The sequence below is a fragment of the Notechis scutatus genome, chromosome 1, assembly GCF_049901735.1.
Source record: "Notechis scutatus isolate UNSWTSFEM ecotype Mainland chromosome 1, rNotScu1.2, whole genome shotgun sequence".
Lineage (NCBI taxonomy): Eukaryota > Metazoa > Chordata > Lepidosauria > Squamata > Elapidae > Notechis > Notechis scutatus.
The window spans coordinates 201,058,419-201,079,608 of record NC_142009.1 but is presented as its reverse complement, the minus strand read 5'-3'; the positions used below and the strand labels follow the sequence as shown (position 1 = coordinate 201,079,608).

The window sequence follows — 21,190 nt, the reverse complement described above, 5'->3', positions numbered from 1 at the left end:
ATTAATTGTCCTTACATACATTCTCCACTATCTCAGTAGCCTTTATATCAGGAAAGTACCTTTGTGGTATCTTTCCTTTGTCCAGGCAAGTAGCTGTTTGTATGATTTGGGCATTGCTGTCAATCAGTGTTTAAGATGTGCAGTCTGTGCTGCTAGATATTGGGAGCAAGGTCTGAAATGAAGATACTTGCTTGTTTAGCTATCCTTTTCTCCAACTACCTTGAAGAATTGGGTAGGTAAAATGTATTAATTCTCTGAACTTATGTATCTCTATGAGATGAAAGTCTAACTGGAGATTGGAATTTGTTTTGGGCATGAGTAAATCTGTTTGGGGCTATATTTAAACTTCTGAGAATTATAGCAATAGCACTTAGACTTATATACCACTTCATAGTGCTTTACAGCCCTGTCTAAGCAATTTAGAGTCAGCATATTGCCCCCAACAATCTGGGGCCTCATTTTACTCACCTCAGAAGGATAGAAGGCTGAGTCAACCTCAATCTGGTCAGGATTGAATTGCTAGCAATACTGCATTCTAACCACTATGCCACCACAACTCTTAGTTAACTTATGGATTAGTTAATTCATTCAGATTTGCTTGTTTTTTAAGTTTCTCAGCCAACTAATGTTCCCTCATCTTTCCTGACCTAGTCAAGCATATTGAGAGCACAAAGCAATTTAATATGCTGAGGAAGATTTAGTGGAATTGTTGTGGGCAATTACTATATTACAAGAATCTTTTAATCTACTTACCGCATCCATCAACCGAGTAGCATATTTAAAATGTCTGTTAATTGGAGTGTCAGCAACATACTTGAACTTGGATTTTGTCTTTTCAAATGTTTCCTTGTACTTATACTGTTGAAAACAAATATATAACCGTTATAAGGATACGATTAAAAGAATCAAAAGTCAGTATCAATCACTGATCAAATATAAATGTGTGAAACACTGCAGTCTTTTCACAATTATTAATGAAAATGAGACATCAGAAAATGAGTTCCTTGAATGTTTCCAGCCTGGGAGATTTGTTAGTCCGCTGCATCCCAAAACAGAACTGTGATATATTTTTATTTACTTATTTATCAGATTTATAGATTCCCTGATTCCACCATGATTTGGGTAGCTCACAGAAAGCCATTATTTCTTTATTAGATTGATATCCCATCCTTCCTCCAGAAATTCAAGGTATTGACTTTGCTGTCTTTCCTCCAATTTTTTCCCACAACAAAAATCTTGTGAGATAAGTTGGGCTGATTGTGTCTAAACCAAAGTCACCAAATGGGCCTCTGTGATTGAGGATGGATTTGAACATGGGTCTCCCAAGTCACAGTCCAACATTTTAATATTATATCTACTTGACTTACAACCATTCACTAAGCGACCATCCAAAGTTACAATGGCAATGAAAAAAAAAATGACTTGCAACCAGTCCTTATACCTATGACTGTTGCAGCATTTCCATGGTCTCATGATCAAAATTTCAGTTCTTGGCAACCAGCTTGTATTTACAACAGTTGCAGCATCCAAGCACATGTGATAGCCATTTGCACTTTCTCAGCTGGCTTCAAACAAAGTAAATGAGGGAGGCTAGAGTCACTTAACAACTCCAATGATTTATCTAACAACCATGGCAAAAGAAGGTTGTAGAATTGGGTGCAAGTCACTTATCTTATTTAGCAACAGAAATTCTAAACCCAATTGTGGTTGTAACCCAAGGATTACCTGCATGACATGAATCTTGATTTATTTATCCCACTGATTCAATCTCATGATCAGCAGAATCTGAATATGACACAGTATTGTAGAAACTGGTAAGTTTTTATGTTCCTAAAAAATATGTTCGGCAAACCTGTGCAGGTTTACTAGAAAGAAAATTATTAAATTGATTTCTAAATAATGTATCAAAGGTCTTTCCCTTTGTGTATGCAGAATCCTGCCACTCGCTATCAAACTAAATCAGATCTTCACAAAGAAACAACCTCTCACAATTTGAACAGGAACAAATAATGCACATACTGGACTATACAGAGCCTTATTTTTTCCTGCAAGGACAAGATCAGGGGTATCCCACGCGTAGCATCCAATGCCTTTGAGCCATGTTAAATCTTCCTTATATTTAACCTGCAAAAACAAAGTAGGAAGAGAAAACTTAACTACATGAAATAATGTCAGAAGTCACAAGAAACCCTCAGTTTAACCAACCAGTCTCTGTTTGGCAGATTCCAGGTAGAAGGGGTATATTTTTCAGTAGACATGTTAGGTATAATATTGATACCAAATATGGTTTGGGTGAATAAATATATAAAACTTAGATATCATGGTTTAAGTGCTTATCACTTTAAGCACAATGCAGCAGGCAATTAGCCGATTAAGGGTGCGGTTAGAAGTTACAATATAAGGAAGCATTAGAAGCTGGAAAGCTTACTGTCTGTTACTGTGTGCGTCTGTAACTGTGTGCTGCTGCGACTAACTGTGATTACTGACTGTGAGTGCCTGTGACTGAACTGTTATTGTTTGCTACTGTTTGCTGATTTACTGCGTAATTCTACTGAATATCCAGCGTTTGTTTCTCTGGAGAGTGAAACCGGAGGAGGAGAAGATATCTTTATCGGCTGATAAAGATATTGCAAGGACTCTTAACTTGGACTATACTAGTGAGTCTTACTGGATGGAAATACTGTGAATGACTTAATGGACTGAATGACAATGCTTAAACTCTAACTGGATTAAAAACTATTTAAACTACAAACAGTGTTTGTGTTCAGTGTGTGTATACTCTGGGGCCCTTCCGCTCTCCTTTGGTTGCCTGGCTTGACTACTGCTGCAATACTCTTCTAGGGGTTAATTCCCAAACCCTAACATTGGTTATGGGCCCAGCAGCATAGTCTAACTAACCAGGATATAGCAGAGAGAGTTGGTGTGAGTTGCACATTACTGTAAAACAAACTGTTTTAATTAGTTTAAAATAGTTAAAATATCTGAAGAGTAATGGCACAAGTAAATTTGTCACAACTGTCCATGATATCCAGGCTGGATGGAACAAACTATGTTTCATGGTCAATGAAATGTAGTTTACTTCTACGCAGAGAAGGTTTGTGGGACATTATAGCAAACCCACCAGATGTGAGTAGCTGGGATCCTGCTAATGATGATGATAACGAAAAGTTACAAGACTTTAAACTGAAGAATGAGCAGGCTTTATGCATCATAGGACTGACTCTCTGTGATCAGCAGCTTGTCCATATTCGTGGAGAAGAAAATGCTGCAAACTGCTGGGAGAACCTCAGGAAGATTTATGTTCGGGACAGTGTAGGAGCACATATAAATCTTACACGGAAGCTTTTTCGAACGCATCTTCAGAGGAATGGAGATATGTTAGTTCATTTAAACTGTATGAAGAGCATTTTTCAAGAATTGCAAGAAAAAGAGCTTATATTTAATGAACTGCAACAAGTCTACATAATATTATCTTCATTAGATCAAAGCTATGATGACTATGTGACTTCGTTGGAAGTATTGCCAAAAGAAAGCCTCTCATTAACCGAGATTACAGGCAGGCTATTAGAAGAAGCCAGAAGAAGGCGTGAGCGTGACGAGCTGAGAGAAGATAAGAAAGAAGAGAAATTATCTTCAAAGCTTGAAAGAAACCAGCAAAGCAAAGTACAGCACCCGGAAGAAGAGAATTTATCTTCAACGGCATACACAATTAAAAAGTGTTTTAATTGTGGAGGCAGAGGACATTTGGCAAGATTCTGCAAAAAGAGAAAAAGCCAGAATGTAAAAAAGCCAAAGAAAGCATTTGAACTAGCCACGTTTAGCAACTCTGATGTGAAGAATAATTTATGGGTGGTTGACAGTGGCGCATCCCACTGCATCACAAGAGATAAGACAAAATTTATAAAAATGTCTACAAGTTCTCAACATATATCTCTTGCCAATGGCTGGAACCTGAAAGCGAAAGGTCAAGGTTTTGCACGTTGTCCGTACATAAACCAGGATATAAAAATGTTGTATGTACCGCAACTAAAGTTTAATTTGCTTTCAGTAAGGGTATTAGATAAATTAGGTTATGTAATTACTTTTAAAGATAATAATTGCATAATTGAAAAAGATAACAAAAGGGTAACTGCAGCTTTAAATGGAACATTATATGTATTAGATAATAGTAAGAAAGGGGAGGCACATACTGTATTTAATAATATAAAGCCTCATGATGAATGTATCCATTTATTGCATAGGCGTTTGGGGCATGTAAATTTTAAAATGCTAAAACGTACAGTTGAGTTATCTGAAGGAATAAGGTTAAAACCTTGTGATAAATATTTGCGTTGTAATGTTTGCTGTGAAGATAAGAGCAAAGTATTGCCTGCAAATAGGCTAAATGGTTTCAAAACAAAAGAACCTTTAGAAGTAGTATTTGCAGACATAATAGGTCCAAAGAAACCCAGTATGGGGGGTGCTAGATATATACTGAGCATTATGGACCATTATTCTAGATATGGGTTTTGCTATTTAATGAAAAGCAAAACTGAAACATATCAACATTTTTTCAATTGGCTTAGGTTTGCTGAAAGAAAGTCTAAACGACAACTAATAACCCTGGTGACAGATAATGGCACGGAATTTATTAATAACAAATTCCAGAACAGACTTAAGGTAGCTGGAATAGAGCATAAGAAGTCTGCTCCATACAGGCCAGAACATAACGCTTTTATTGAAAGAAGAGGCCAAACACTACAGGCAATGGTTAGAACAATGTTAAATGATTCTGGGTTACCTGATTCTTTGTGGGGGGAGGCTACAATGTGTGCTAATAACATATTGAACAACGTTGTTAACACAACGACAGGTGAAATACCATTTACCAGGTGGCATGGCAGGAAACCTGACCTAAGTTACCTGCACACATTTGGTGCACCAGCATGGGTGCATATTCCTGCACAACTCAGAAAAAAAGGGCAATATAGAGCTAAAAGATTTTTCTTCGTTGGTTATCAGGCAAACCATAGGGCATATAGATTTTGGGAGAAAGGCACATCTAAAGTGTTATGTAGTGCTAGTGCCCAATTTCTAGAACATGAAGGATGGGAGAAATTAGAACAGGATGCAAATAAAGATGTAATTGTTGAATCCTATAGAAATCCCATTAGTTATCCCTGTAACTTTAAAAATAAAGTAAAGAGACAAATACAGGATGAAATAGTGCCCATAAAGGAAGAAACAGATTCAATAGCTGAACAGGATGAGGAAGATGAACAGGTAGTAGTTCAACAAAGTCCTCCTGTAAGCCCTGTAATTCCCAGAAGAACTACACGTATATCTAGACCGCCTGATAGGTACCAGGCTAACACAGTGTGCCAGATTAATCAAGTTCCTAATTCTGTAGAAGAAATTAAAAAGTATCCCACTAAGGAAAAAGAAAAATGGTATGCAGCAATGAATAAGGAACTGAATTCATTAAGTGATATGAAGGTGTATGAAAATGCCAAATTACCTGTAGGAAAGAAATCCATTAGCTGCAAATGGATATTTAAGGTAAAAACAGATAAAGATGGTAATTTAATCCATAAGGCAAGGTTAGTAGCCCAAGGTTTTAGGCAGAATGCTAATGACTATGATGAAGTGTTTGCACCTAGTCTTAAGGCAGCAACCTTGAGGGCAGCTTTAGTGTGGGCAGCTAGTAAAAACTATATAGTTAACCATTTAGATGTGGAAACTGCTTACTTGCACGCCCCATTAAAACATATTATTTATATGAAAAAACCTGTTGGTATTAAAAGTGAAAATAAGGATAATAATGATTGTTGGTTGTTAAAGAAAAGCCTCTATGGTCTTAAACAATCAGGCTATGAATGGAACCAGTATATTGTAAAGGAACTTAACAATATAGGATTTAAAGCTGGTTTAGCCGATCCATGTCTGTTTAAGAGGGAGACAAATGGGAAAGTATCATTATTATTACTATTCACAGATGATATTGCATTGATAACTGAAACTAATGATGAAGCAAATAAAATAATAGCATCATTAGGAAAGAGAATAAAGATCAAGCAATTAGGGGAGATAAAGAAGTATCTCGGTTTGAATATAAAGAAAACACGGAAAGGTTTTAAGATATCTCAGGAAGATAAGATAAGCAAATTACTAAAAGATTACAAGATGGAGCTTTGTAAGCCAGCTAAGACTCCAATGAGTCAGGAGTTTAGCAACACTGATGAACAAAGCCCTGAGTTTGATAAGGTGATTTATCAATCTTTAATTGGTAGTTTGAGTTATATTAGTAATTGGTCTAGACCAGATATATCGTACTGCGTGAATCAGTTGGCTAGATTCAATTCTGCACCATGTGAAAGACACTGGAATGCAGCTAAGAGGATATTAAGATATCTTAAAAAGACAATGAATTATTCATTGTATTTAGAACCAAAGGGTGATTTAATTCTGAGTGCTTATGCAGATGCTAGCTTTGCATCAGAAAGAGACACTAGAAAGTCGACTTCAGGAACAGCCATAATGCTGGGTAAGACATTAATAGGCTGGAAGTCAATAAGACAACAGCATATAAGTTTGTCTACTATGGAGGCAGAATTCTCCTGTTTATCATTGTTATGTACAGAGTTAATAATGTATAAACAAATGTTAATTGATATAGGTATAACAGTAGATTATCCTATAATTATACATGAAGATAATCAGGCAGCAATTCAAATGGCCACAAATATTGGAGTAAAAACAAGGAGCAAACATACAGATCTAAGATACCTAAACGTGAGACAATCTGTAAGAAGTAAGATGATTCAGCTAGAGTACTGTATGTCGGAGGACAATTTAGCTGATAATTTTACTAAAGCCCAAGGTGCCAGTAAGCACCAGGAGAGTTGTGAAAATTATGGGGTTAGATTGTAAAGGTATTATATATTTATTTCACCCAAAAGGGGAGTATGTTAGGTATAATATTGATACCAAATATGGTTTGGGTGAATAAATATATAAAACTTAGATATCATGGTTTAAGTGCTTATCACTTTAAGCACAATGCAGCAGGCAATTAGCCGATTAAGGGTGCGGTTAGAAGTTACAATATAAGGAAGCATTAGAAGCTGGAAAGCTTACTGTCTGTTACTGTGTGCGTCTGTAACTGTGTGCTGCTGCGACTAACTGTGATTACTGACTGTGAGTGCCTGTGACTGAACTGTTATTGTTTGCTACTGTTTGCTGATTTACTGCGTAATTCTACTGAATATCCAGCGTTTGTTTCTCTGGAGAGTGAAACCGGAGGAGGAGAAGATATCTTTATCGGCTGATAAAGATATTGCAAGGACTCTTAACTTGGACTATACTAGTGAGTCTTACTGGATGGAAATACTGTGAATGACTTAATGGACTGAATGACAATGCTTAAACTCTAACTGGATTAAAAACTATTTAAACTACAAACAGTGTTTGTGTTCAGTGTGTGTATACTCTGGGGCCCTTCCGCTCTCCTTTGGTTGCCTGGCTTGACTACTGCTGCAATACTCTTCTAGGGGTTAATTCCCAAACCCTAACAAGACACATAAGCTGAATCTATGCAAAAGTCCTCTTGGCAACTCTTGGACCAAGAGGTGTAAATCTAAGATAACTTCCAACGGAAAGTCCTTTAAATATCTACATCCACTCAGAGCAGAGCCTGAGTCTGTTCTTCTCCATTCAAATTCCATCTATCATATTATCTATTAATCAAAAAAAATATTCCTTGCTTTTAGATACACTTCATCATGGAGCTTAGAAGTTTTGACAGATTTTAAATTCTCAGATCATAAACAAAATGCAGTCAAAAGTCCACTATAAATCTTGAGTTCACTTTGCAGGTGGTATTAGGACCGCTAAGCTCTCCAGTGCATGAGCAAACATAGAAAACCATCCACTTTTGAATTGCATCATAAATTAACCACCCTAGATTTTCTCAAGCCTATTGCTCTGTAAGGCTTATTTATGTGCAAGATGCAAGTGGTCAACATAAATTAATACTCACAGTACTAACTGCATCGGTGACTGCACGATGGTGGTAATGTTCTGGCCGGTCTGGGATAGATCTCCAAAATCCTAATTCACTCATGTACTTTTCTTTATATTTTATCTAAAAAAAAAAAAAAGAATTCACAAACAATGAATAAATAACATTAAATTAACAAAGAACACAACGCACTAACAGAATTTATTTTATTTTTTTCACAAGAAAGCCCCACTAAATGTAATGTAACCTGTTCCCTAATAAATCGGTTTCAAATTGCAACAGATTATTAGGAGAACATATCCACAAAACTGAGCTGCTTTATGAAGGCAACCCTGACTAAGAAAAATATGCATTGAATGGAGGTACCAGGAGGTGGCACAAGTCATTCTACTGCTTGAAATTCCTTTCTGCCTGCAACACTGAACTAGAAGGTTGGGGGAAGGGGGGGGAGGACAAATGAAGTATTGTGTAATACCAAATCCATACTTCAACCATTCTGGGGAGGATGTCTACAGTGCCATCACAACATTAAGACAAGGATACGCAATGCTAAGTAACTTCCAATACAGTTGTTGTTACTCAGTCACTAAGTCATATCTGACTCTTCATGACCCCATGGACCATAGCATGCCAGGCTCCCCTATCCTCCATTGTATCCCAGAGTTTGCTCAAATTCATGTTCATTGCATCAGTAACACGATCTAGCCATCTCAAATCTCATCCTCTGCCATCCCTTTCCCCTTTTGCCTTCAGTCTTTCCCAACATCACAGTCTTTTCCAAGGAGTACTCTCTTCTCATTTGGTGGCCAAAGTATTTGAGCTTCAGTTTCAGTATCTGTCCTTCCAAAGGACAGACAGGGTTGGTTTTCTTTAGAATTGACTGATTTGATTGTCTCATTGATCTCAAGGGACTTCTCCAGAACCACAATTTCAGAGCATCAATTATTTAGCACTCAGTCTTCCTTATAGTCCAACTCTCCCAGCCATACTTACTACTGGGAAAACCATAGCTTTGACAATACAGACCTTGGTTGGCAAGGTGATGTCACTGCTTCCCAAACCCCAATTTGATGTAATGATCTCTAATGACAACTGAATTTGCCTGTAGCTGGGTGGGTGAGTAGGTAGGATGGGGGACAATTGGACCCCTTTAAAGACAAGGCTCTATAAATGGATGTTTTTGAGATAAACAGAGATTGAGAAAGTTTTAAAGTCAGACAGAATTGCATGTTTAAGAAGCCATATACTTACTTTGCTAATATCATCAGTGACCTTGCGGTGATAGACAATATCTAAGGCATCCTTTACAGTGTGGTATTTACCCTTTGCTCGCTCAAATGTTTCTTTGTAGCGCAGCTGATTAAAAAAAATCAGAAGGCATATGTTTGAAATGTATTTCTATATCATTAATGAGATAATTCTGAATTGTGTCTTCTAATGTGGGACAAATCAGACATTATCTTCACTTATTCAGCTTTTGAAGAGACAAAAATAGGCACAAATTCTAACCTGAACATAATATTATCCAATTATATTCTCACAGCTTAATTTTCCATGTTTAATGTAGTTTTCTCTGCAAATGCAAAAAGTTCCTTCCCTTGCAGTTTACATAATACTTTTCTTTATTTCATACTTTTTTTTAAATGAAGGGATAGATAGATAGATAGATAGATAGATAGATAGATAGATGATAGATAGATCAAATAGATAGATATTCAATTATAAACCAAATATACATTCTAAATAATCCCAGTTTTCTGCAAAAATTCACATTCATCCCTATTCAGGAACGATTATTTCATCTGCTGAATATTTTTCTATTAATTTAATATTTCATTATGAAGAGACATGTAATAAGAATTGATTATCTCCAATTATCCCCCTATAACATTATTTATAGCATGAAAACATGTATTATCTAAAAAAATCTCTTTTTTGTCATACACTTACATCACTGGCATTCAGATAAGCCTTCTTAGCTCTGATGAGGATTGGTGTATCTGGGACTGTTACGTATTTATCCTTTAGTTTATCGTAGAGTGATCTGTATTTTTTCTAAAGAAACAGAAGCGGGAAGGGAGGAAAAGTATGATTAATATTGAAACGTGCTCTATACAGGCTAAAGTATAAAAGTGGGACCTTGAATATCACAGTGAACATAGCCTGAAGGTTTGCTGTTTAGGAGAACCAGATGTTTATCCATCTCACCAAGACATCCCAAATGGTTGCAACTTTACCTCACTGGCAAAGTCCTTCACATGCTTAGCAAGTTTTAAGGCAGGCGTCTGATCTCCAGCATGGTGATGTGGTCTTTCCTTGGTGGCGAGTTCAACATACAAGTACTGTAGAAGAATATAAAGTTGTTACAGGTCAGAGAGGTTTCATGTACATCTAAAACCCTAGACTCTTTCTTCTGGTGAATTTTGTACTCATATCATTGGTCTTTCTGCTCTTCAGTGGAAATTCATGCTTACATACAGGCATTTTTAATCAGGGATCTCTGAAGATTGGGGCTACTGCTTTTTGTTGGAAGAAATGTGCTTTACAACCAAGCAAAAACCCTTCAAATTAATGGCTTTTGTCATGCCCCTGGTGGAAACTAACTCTGAGGGAAAGGAGGAACAGCTGATAGGGAGTGGAAGTTGGCTCTGGAGGTTGTGGAGGAGGCTGGGGAAGGGCAGAGGCTGGCTGGGCAGTCAGAGGAGGACCCAGGCCCATCCCCTCTCCATCCTAGGGCACGCAGGGAGGAGAGGATAAGGGAGAGACGTGGTCTACTGGGGAGGAGAGGGCCTTGATCCTCTTCATGGGCTGCAGCTGCGACAACTGGATAAGAGGATGGACATGCGTATAGGTGAGTGCTGGAAAAAAAGTGTGGGAATATCTCTAGTTTATTGTTCCTCTCTGAGTTTGGGATCCTTCCCCATGTGTGTTCTGATATCTGTGGAGGTCTTCCAGCCCTTATCTTGCCTGGTTTGTGTTGTTTTTTACTTTTTATAATTTAAACAGCATTTCCTCCTTCTTGTAACTGCTTGTGTGGGAGTTTTTTGTCTCCAGTCAAGGATATTTGGAGCTTGGAAGCAAAGTGAAGAAATAAAAGGGGCTTCACCTGTTTTTTTGTGACTGTGTTTATTTTGTATCCCACCCTGGGTCATCATAACTTTACTATTTCTCACAGTAAATATTTGTGCTGTGTTCCATACTGTTACATACTCATAATAATTAGTTAAACATATAAGGCCATCAAACTCTATAATTCCTCTAGGCAGTGTACAATAAAAACAATAAAATATGAATAGAAACCCCAAACACCCTGAAGAAAAAGGGCATGTATATATGTATACAAATATATATACAAAGGAAACTGCAATACACTAAATTAATTAATAAAATCATTCATTAATCCAGTTGGAATATTGCCTGGTAGTTTTCTATGACAAGCTTCTAACAAGAAATATAGCCAAATATGTGATATAAATGATTCATGTCCATTCTTCCAGTACAGTCAAAGTATAGTAGTAACAAAAGTTAAAATGACAAACAACCTGTACCCATATCAACTCAGGTCTGGTTACCAAAATTTAGTACAGTCTTCAACTTTAAATTGTATTTTTTTCCATTTCTTTCAAGTAATCAAATGAGATAAAAGACAAATGGAGAGGGAGATGGAGATGAAGATGATGATGATGGAGGAGGAGGGAGAGGGGGAGGGGGGAGGGGGAGGGGGAGGAAATATTGGTCATAAGCTTTTGAAGGAGAAAGAATGTAACAATAGAAGACAGATCAGAGCTGTGTTGGAATTAAGACAAAGAAAATTCTTGGAGGTGGAAAAGACCTGAAGATTCCACTAAGCTGACTCAATAATTACAAGCACAGGAAATCATTTGTTACTGTAATTTGCATAATTACAAAGCACATAACAATGGCAGGAGAAGAGTTCTTAATATATCCTTTCCGATGAGCTGAGTAGTTCACAGTTACTTGGCAGAAATTCCAACAGCACAGATTTACCAAAGAAATGGTTCCTGGCTGGGGAGGGCCGGTATGTCTTATTACTTGGAAAAACACCCCAGAGATATACATGTGCTTGACAGAGTTCCCATTAAAATACATTAGAGGTTTATGAGAATACGTTGCTTTCTTTTATTGTCATGATTAAGTTGACTGGTGAAAAAAACCCTCACATCTATGCTATTAATATGAAGTGAGTTAATCATTGCATAATACAATTTTCATTCTTTTATTTTTTTCTCTTTTTTCTTTTCTTTAGCTTCTTTTTTAAAATAATTACAAATATTGATGTTATCAATATTATGTCTAGAGTTTAATTAAGACTGTGTATTTCTTAAGTTCCTTATGTTTAATTAATTAGTGAAACAATTAATTTCAAAATTGATAATTGTAAATGTCTTGTTTATTTGCCGTATTTTGTTCGTTAACTTCCATGAATCTATTTTTTCTTCTTCTATGCAGTTATTTATCCTGTTCCTTTAAATATTAATATTTTAATAAAAAATCAAAAATATGAAGGAAGATGGCACAATGTTTTTCAACAAAATTAAATATAATTAGAAAATGTGATACCATTCTTTCATATTTGCAGCTGCACATGTAACATACCTGGCTCTGCAGTTTTTGTCCCCTTTTGGCTCTGTTGAAATCTGGTGTATCAAGGATTGATGTGTACTTAGTCTTTTGCTCTTTACCCGCAGCTCTGTATACAATCTGGAAAGGATTATATGAATACAATACTGTGAGAACAACCCTAAACATTTAATCATGCCCATCATTAAGGAAACCAAAGTAACTCCTTAAAGCAGTTGAATTGGGCTAAAAGGTGGAACAATTAACTCATCATTGAAAATCCTTTTTTCCTGGAATGTTGATGCTCAATATTTCCATCTAAGATTATCAAAACAAACAATTTTTCACCTTCATTTTGGGACAGGATATTATTGGAAATATCTTGCACTAACCTCACTTGCGCCACTGACTACAATAGAAAGAAGATCCTTTAGCCCAAAGATATTGTGCTACACTTCTGGCAAACAGTATGGAACAGTAGCTATTTTCCTTCGTCCTTGACATTCCTTGACATTTGCAAGCATGCTTCTGGTATAACCAATCTTTGGCTTTAATTTGGTCAAAACTGGGTTGATTGGTTTATAAGATCATAACTTCCCAATAATAACAATCAAAGCCTATTATGGAAAAGGAGGGGAGGCCCGAAGAGATGAGGGCCTGATGGTGCATGCTATTTGTTTGTCATTGAGCATGAGTTTGCATTTCTAGAAGACCCTTGGTTATTTTCCCTTCAGTAAGCTCATGGCTTTTTTTGCCCAAGTCATAGATTCCTCGTAGGACCAATAGTTAATCTGATGGGTTTGTTTCTGCTCTTGTTCTTATCCCCCTAGTCTTCTATTCTTCCTGCTAAGAAAAGTATTCAGCTTTGTTGACACTTCTACCCAACCTAAACTACAATGTATGCTGTTTGATATGCTTAAAGCTAGATTGACTACAGATCCCCCTGGTTACATATATCTACCAAAAAAGGTGCTGAATTTTCTTCACTTTGCAAGGTTACCAAGTAGTCCCACCATCAACTCTATCTCACATTTGTATTGATATCAATAGAATCATGTCTCTCGGCTGTATTTTTCATTGGCAGTTGTCTGCCACAGGGAATGTCTAACCTTCTTCTGCCAGTTCCTTAGAAAGCAACAAGTGAGCTTTCCTCTTGAATTTAAAGGGCTTTTCATTATGGGGAAACTAACAAATGGCCTACAGTTATGTCTGGTGAGATGGGCAGCATACCAATTTGACAGATAAATAAATAAATACATTGAACTCACCTCACTAAGGTGGGTCTTTAGCTCCTGGTCTTTTCTATAAACAGGGGTGTCCAGAACCACAGAGTATTTATCTTGCATTTTCTTTGCAGCATCAGTGTACACATAATGAGACTAGAAAGGAAAATAGATTTAAAACATTAGCCCACAAAATTAAGTAATAAAGTGAAGAATAAAAGAAAGCTAAGATTTCCAAAAGTTTCCAAAACTTCTATGGAATGTCACTCTCAGTGTTAGTGTAATACAGATTCATGTTATTTTATGTTTTAAATATATGTATAGTATAGGTTTATTTGTAAGCCCTTTATTATGGAGATTAAAATGGCACTTATGCTTGATTAATTAATTAATTGACCTTATACTGATCTTAAATGCCACTTTAAAAATATTAAATCTTGCCTTATAGCGAGTCTTATCTTTTAACTAAGGATCAAAAAATAATTTAGCATTCATGATTGTGTGGAGAAATGACATACCCAAAGTTTACGTAAATGCCTTGAACGGACCATATCCGGAGTATCATACAGGAAGCAGCCCAGACCTTTGAGCCATTGTAGATCACTTTTGTATTTAATCTGTCAAATAAAGACATTGATTGAATATAGCTCTTCCATATCAGAATATATATTTCACATAAATCAATAATCTAAACTGGTCTGGAATGCTGGGAAATCACAAAGCCATTGTATTGGAGCATTTGTCTAACACAGAAATGGGAAAACTGTAATTTTCCATATGTTGTTTGATTCCATTCTGAACAACCCAGCCAGCATAGCCAAGACTGATGACTATTGTAGTCCAAAATCTTGAAATCCACACGTTTCCATAGGAGTATCCAAAGTAGCTGCAGTTGATATAACGAATTAACCCTGCTCCATATTTATTGATTGATTTAAGAAATTTTTTCTGGCTGCCCAGTGACTCTGGGCAGCTTACAAAAATTTAAAAACCCATTATACAAACAATAAAAACAATACTCTCAGACCCACTGGAGACAACAAACAAGCCACTTGATGGGCTCCATCCTACTCTGGGTTCCCTAGGTCCATTGATAAAATCAGGTCTTCAGGGCCTTGCAAAAGAGTGTCAATGTGAGGACCAATCTAATCTCCACAGGGATGATGTTCCAAGAGAAGGGAGCTACCACAGAGAAGCCCCTTCTTCTGGGTTCCACCAGATGCACCTCCTTAAGAGGAGGGACCCACAATGTTCCCTGCCTCCTGGCTCTGTTGGGTCAGCTAGACATTACTGGGAAAAGACAGTTCTTTAGATAACCTGATACCATGCTATGAGGGCTTTAAAAGTGACAACTAGCAACTTGAATTGCACCCAGAAGCAGATATATGTTCCATTTATTTATTATTTATTCCATTTTGATAAATTCTTTTTAGGGAGGGAAAGCAGTATACAAAAAATGATATTACTATAGGCCTTAATATCTGTTGCAACCCATCTATATTTATTCACAGCAACTTATTCTAAAGTTTTAAAACAAGTCTTGCTTACATCACTTGTAATTTCTCCAACGTAACGGTTGTGTACAGTTTGTGGAGTAAACGGTAAGGAAATCAAGTGCCCTTGCATCTTGAAGAAATCAGTCTTGTAGATAAGCTAAAATAAACAGAGAAGAAGAATAAGTTTCTCCCCTCCCAGCAAAATCAAACACAACACAAATTGTGCATCTAATAGAAAAATAAGATATGCCTACATCACTGAAAGCTTCTTGGTTTATTTTCACTTGGCGATTGTGTGGAGTATCAGGTGTAGTATGAATCTTATCTTTATTTTTGTGATATACTTCCCGATACATTCTCTGTAAGAAAAGAAAAAGGATTAAACAAAAAATTAAAATTAAATCTTAATCTATTTTGCACAGTATTTCCTTAAAAAACACTTATTCCAGTCATTTGAATAGGTAGAACTAACCCATGAATGCTAAATAGTAAACACATGAGCTATGCCACTTAAATTAACACAGATAGTCTTCAACTTACAACAGTTCATTTAGTGATTGTTCAAAGTTACAATGGCACTGAAAAAAGTAACTTATGACCATTTTTCACAGTTACAACTGTTGCAGCATCCCCCATGGTCACATGATCAAAATTCAGATGCTCATATTTATCACAGTTGCAATGTCTCGGGACCATATAATCACCTTCTGTGATCTTCTTACAAAGTCAATGGGGAAGGCAGATTCACTTAACAACCATGTTACTAACTTAACAACTGCAGCGATTCACTTGACAATTGTGTCAAGAAAGGTCGTGAAATGGGGCAAAATTAACTTAACAAATGTTCCACATAGAAATTTTGGGCTCAGTTGTGGTCGTAAGTCGAGGGCTATCTGTATTAAAAGAAATAGAATACTCATGGAGCTCCATGCTCAAAGCAGTTGCTTTACAACAAGCAACAGATCGAGAGAAAGCAGTTTATCATTCCTACTACCATTCTTACCTGGAGTACTTTGGCCTTTTCAGGTGTAATTTATTATTTTCTTTATTTTTTAAAAAAACCACCCTCCCATTTTAATGCTCAGATCCCATTTCTGCTGTTTGTAGATGATCAAAAAGTTGACTTCACTGTTATTTTCATCAGGTTACCTTTCTATGAAATGAAAAGCTTGTGACTGGACATGTTCTCCATACAGCCAGTGTGTAAATGGACACACTCACCGTGGTGCCCCTCCTCCCCACAAAATCTATAAACACATTCGCAACCATTCAGATAAACCTAAAACATTTACTACCTCAGCCAATGCATTAATACTGAGCATTAACATTCTTACCAGGGATGGGATTCAGTCGGCACGGACAGGTTCGGGCGAACCAGTAGTTCCGCGATGAGTTGGACCCACCCACCCTTGCACTATTCTGTCCTATATTTCCTTTGTTTGAAGCCCAGCTAATAGGCATGGCAGAGCGGATTGCTGCGCCTCCGCTATTCTACTCACCGGAGCTGAAGATAAGGTAAGTTTTAGAGCTGTTTTCTAATGTGAAGCGCATGCTCCCCGAACCAGTTGTTACACCAGTTAAATCCCATCACTGCTTCTTACTATTTTGTAGGCATGCAGATTTTATGCACACATACAGTTCTTCATTACAAAAGTGTATAACTGTGAGATTTTGAAAGTTATTGATTAGAATACATAATTTAAATCATTAATATTTCTGACAGACACATTTATCCACTTTATCTAAAATGATTTCATAAGCATTGTACAGAAGTGCACCATTTTTAATGTAAGATTCCCATGTAAGATTCTAACAGTGATCACAAGTAGTTTTCTAAAACCAAGTACTGTGTCAGAGCAATGTTTGGTTTTATGAAATGAATTAATTACTTACCTCATTAAGGATTTTATTGACTTTCCTTGTATGTACAAATGGAACCGCTTTGGGCCCAAAATTGTAACCAGTGCCCTTGATGTGTTCAAAAATTTCTTTATATTTTATCTGAAAAACAAATGTATACATAGACTTCAGTTTCAGGTATCCTTAATAGATAAAAACAGCTTCAGCAGAACCCAAAAACCAAATGAATCAAGTATTATATATAATGAAACCAATATTCCATGTAAACATATAGTCAAAAGACCCCATATTGCAGTTAGGTAGTCATGATGTTTGTCTATCTCAATACCTTCCTTAATTCATCTGAATATTTAATAAAACCTCTGCTTTTATTATGTTTGTTTTTATTTGTTTCTTTTGAAATTATATGACTTAAGTGAAAGAATAAGTCAATAAAAGAAAGATCTTTAGGATTACATTTTAAAAATATACATACAAAGCAGAAAGAAAATTATATGACAGATTTTTGAAACAATTGTGACTTTTTCATGTCTTTTGCAGTAAGATAAAGCTTTTCATCTTATCCTAAATATAAAGTCATACAAATCTTATAGTGATACAGTTAAGTTTTGCTATAGAGAGGCCCTCCCATGAGCAGAAAATCTCTTCCATAAATGAGAGGATTTTTCCAATGTAACACAAATTTTCTATAGCTAACAAAAGACTAAGGGTATGTGGCTGTTAACACAAGGATATCTCCTGCATATTATTTATCTCATGCAACCTCATATCTAAAAACTATCTTTATACTCTTAAGCATGAATAAGCATAAAGATTGCATTATGGAATTATTATGGGTGCTACTGGTATGTTTAATATTACTCCGACAGTATTTCTGTCTTTTTGTCTCTCTCTGTCTGGAACTAAAAATTAATTAAACAGTTACTTACATCGCTGCCAATATAGTAGGCATGTTTAGCATGCTTGAAACCAGGGGTATCTGGTGGGAGTTTGTACCCAGTGGGAAGGGCATGCAAGCCAGCATTCCGGTAGAGAGGCTGCCAAAAACAAACGAATAAATGAATAAAAACTGAAATGTATAATAATATACAAAACCCTTTAAGGCCATTGTTGGGAAACTTTAAACGTGTAGAATCAACTTTGGGTATGCTCTACCACTGTACAAGCAGAAGTCATACCAGGCTCCGCCCACACTCATTTTTTTCTCAGAACTTCTTCACAGCCTGAGTTGGTAAATTGAAAATATACATTGAGAAATGCAACCCTAACCACTTTTAATTGCAGTACTCAATGGTGATAACATTTCAACAAGGGAAGTGATGATCTCCTTTTGATGGGATATGTTCAAGCAGAGGCAAGTCAATCTGATAGGGATACAGTTGAATTTAGATTTTCCACTAAGAAAGGGTTGTGTTAGATGGCCTAATGAGCCTTCTTTCAACTCTATGATTCCACAGTCTGCTAAGTTTAGGATTATGGTCAGAAAAAGGTAAGTGTGCTGAACTCTGCCCCTTGCTGGCCTTGGCTGGTCTTCAGAAACCTAAGGATTAGCAATAGCAATAGTATTTAGACCTTTATATGCCACTTTACAGTGCTTTTACACCACTCTTTAAGAGGTTTAAAGAGTCAGTCATTGCTCCCAACAATTTGGGACCTCATTTTACCCACCTCGGAAGGCTGGAAGGCTGAGTCACCTATGAACCTGGTGAGATTTGAACTGCCAAATTGCAGTCAGCTGGCAGTCAGCAGAAGTAGCCTGCAGTACTGCACTCTAACCACTGCGCCCCTGCAGCTCATTAGGGACAGATCTGTATTAGTATTAGATAGAGAGACATCCCCCCCCCAAAAAAATCCCATGTCTGTAACTTAGAATAGGAACAGCATTCTGAGAGAGGAAGTAACAAGCCCCTTCTGTTTTATTGCCAAGGAAACAGAACATTTCTACAAATTGGCATCATGAATTGAGAGAGTGCACTTTCTATTAGCAATCTCACTTCCAAAAAAAGGTAGTTAAAATCACACTGCTAAGGAAGAGACATATCAGCACACTTTAAAGTTTTATACCTAAATATTCTAAACAGCTGGGTCATTTGTATGGTTCACTATAACTGCCTGTCTTGAACATCTCCTTCTTATTCTTTTGATACTGTATTATTTGTACATTATTGCTGCTCTTCCTCTGCAGCTTCATGACCCCAAATTCCATCAAACCCCTTCCCCCCCTCTTTTTTTAAAAAATTGTCATCAAGAGCCAAAATCCAAGTACTTACTTCACTCTGTATCTTGTAAGCCCGATTTGCCCGCTCCAAATCCACTGTCTTATTTGTTGGTGTATATTTCCCTTTGATATGATGCACATAGTTATGGCGGTAAACAGCCTAAGAATTGACGAAACAAAATAAGCTATGTTGAATATTAGCAAAAGCTTCCTCATTGTTTTAGTTTTTAAATGCTGGTTAGATATCGATCAGATCTAGAGAGAGCAAAAGTAGAGTTTCAAAGGAAAATCCTAATGCTCTCTCTCTCTCTCATGAGATCTGAAAAAAGAACCCCTCCCTTCCTTCCTTTTTCCTTCCCACATCTGATCCAGAGTTCTAAATGATGCAGAAATATAGTGAATTAGGAACTAGTGCGACAAAAAGCTGATGGGGAGGAAATATCTTTACTTTGCTATAGTTTTGTTAAAAATTATAACTTGAACTAGTACATGCAATTATGATGATTGCATAAACATTGATCACATAACATTACTTTGCCTGGAAAGCCAACAGGTGTGGACTTTTCAAGCACTTGCTGAAGAGTAAAGAAAAAAAGTCAGTCCTATTAATTTATTTATTCATTTTTTACCCTGCGGCAATCTAAAAGGCTTTCAGTAGCTTATATAGAACATAGTAGAACAAATTAAAACATCCATGGTTTTAAAAAAAACCCACACCAGAGCTTCATAAGTAACAGCAATAAATGTAGTAACCAACCTAAAACATAGAGTAAAAACAAGGACCCTTTTATCTTATGATATAAATAGCTGTTCAACAAGAGCTAAATGAACTGAAAAATAAAATGGTCCTGTGCCTCTAATGTGTGACTTAGATGTAAAAGCAAGAATAGGGCGGGGGGATCTTCTGTTGCTGCAGTTTTTTTTTCTGAAGTATGCAATCATTTGCATTGGGGGAAAATCAATCCCCATTCAATGTCTGCAGTATTTGTGAACATGCTCTATTTGATTGATAAAATTGCAAAAAAAATAATAATGAAACTAGATCACTCTGAAAGCAATTTCTGATTTTGAGGCTGAAATGGGAAGATGACCCATCCCTGAACTATTTCCAGCTGCAGATTTGAACTGTTTCTTCAATTGCCACTGATTGCCTGGTGGACATAATACTAGTAAGCCATGCTAAGCATGTTAGTGAAAATCCAAGCCATGATCATTAAAGGACCAGGGAAGAAGCTGATGGGAACAGAAATGCAGATACTCACTTCACTCAGATTCTTGCCACTGAGCACATTTTGAACATAGAGAGGTGTGTGTGTGACTACCGAATATTTGCTCTTCATTTTCTCTGCCTCCGCCTTGTATTTGAGCTGTGAGGGGGGAAGAATACATAGATTACATCTTCCTTTTTTGTCACCTTATTTTTCAAAAATAATATCCATTTAATAGTTTTGTGAAAGTAGCATTGTTAAAACAAATCAAGTTGTATCTGGCTTGGAGCCTCCTTTATCCTTCCTCTATGAAGAAAGGATGCAGTGGAAAATTGCAAGCAACAATAGCTTTGGCAAGACTAAAACCATCTTGGAAAGATGGCTGGTGCCTCATGTGCTTCGCTCCTTCCAGTTAGTAAGAAAGATATTTTTTGCATTTGAAAATGTTTGGGTTGGTAGAAGTTTGAAGTGATCAGAAATTGCCAACCATACTTACAAGATTGCGAAGGTCATAGGCATGTTTAGCATGAAGAATTTCAGGAGTGTCCCAAACAAAACAGCCAATGCCTTTGAGCCAGTTGAGATCATCTTTGTATACAAACTGA

General features: G+C 36.6%; 1 protein-coding gene across 50 annotated transcripts in view; it reads right to left on the bottom strand.

The window, feature by feature from the left end:
* The window catches only part of NEB (nebulin), a 235,737-nt gene that overhangs the window by 56,541 nt on the left and 158,006 nt on the right, over window positions 1-21,190 (bottom strand). For all 50 annotated transcript variants that reach the window (XM_087949995.1, XM_087949996.1, XM_087949997.1 and 47 more), the window contains exons 133-148: window positions 21,082-21,186; window positions 20,640-20,744; window positions 19,430-19,537; window positions 18,089-18,196; window positions 17,193-17,300; window positions 15,554-15,658; window positions 15,352-15,456; window positions 14,322-14,420; window positions 13,849-13,959; window positions 12,617-12,721; window positions 10,237-10,341; window positions 9,950-10,054; window positions 9,251-9,355; window positions 8,018-8,122; window positions 2,020-2,124; window positions 754-858 (exon numbers count right to left, since the gene is read on the bottom strand). In XM_087949995.1, the coding sequence (XP_087806121.1) occupies window positions 754-858; window positions 2,020-2,124; window positions 8,018-8,122; window positions 9,251-9,355; window positions 9,950-10,054; window positions 10,237-10,341; window positions 12,617-12,721; window positions 13,849-13,959; window positions 14,322-14,420; window positions 15,352-15,456; window positions 15,554-15,658; window positions 17,193-17,300; window positions 18,089-18,196; window positions 19,430-19,537; window positions 20,640-20,744; window positions 21,082-21,186 (1,689 nt within the window). The remainder of the gene's footprint in view (window positions 1-753; window positions 859-2,019; window positions 2,125-8,017; window positions 8,123-9,250; window positions 9,356-9,949; window positions 10,055-10,236; window positions 10,342-12,616; window positions 12,722-13,848; window positions 13,960-14,321; window positions 14,421-15,351; window positions 15,457-15,553; window positions 15,659-17,192; window positions 17,301-18,088; window positions 18,197-19,429; window positions 19,538-20,639; window positions 20,745-21,081; window positions 21,187-21,190) is intronic.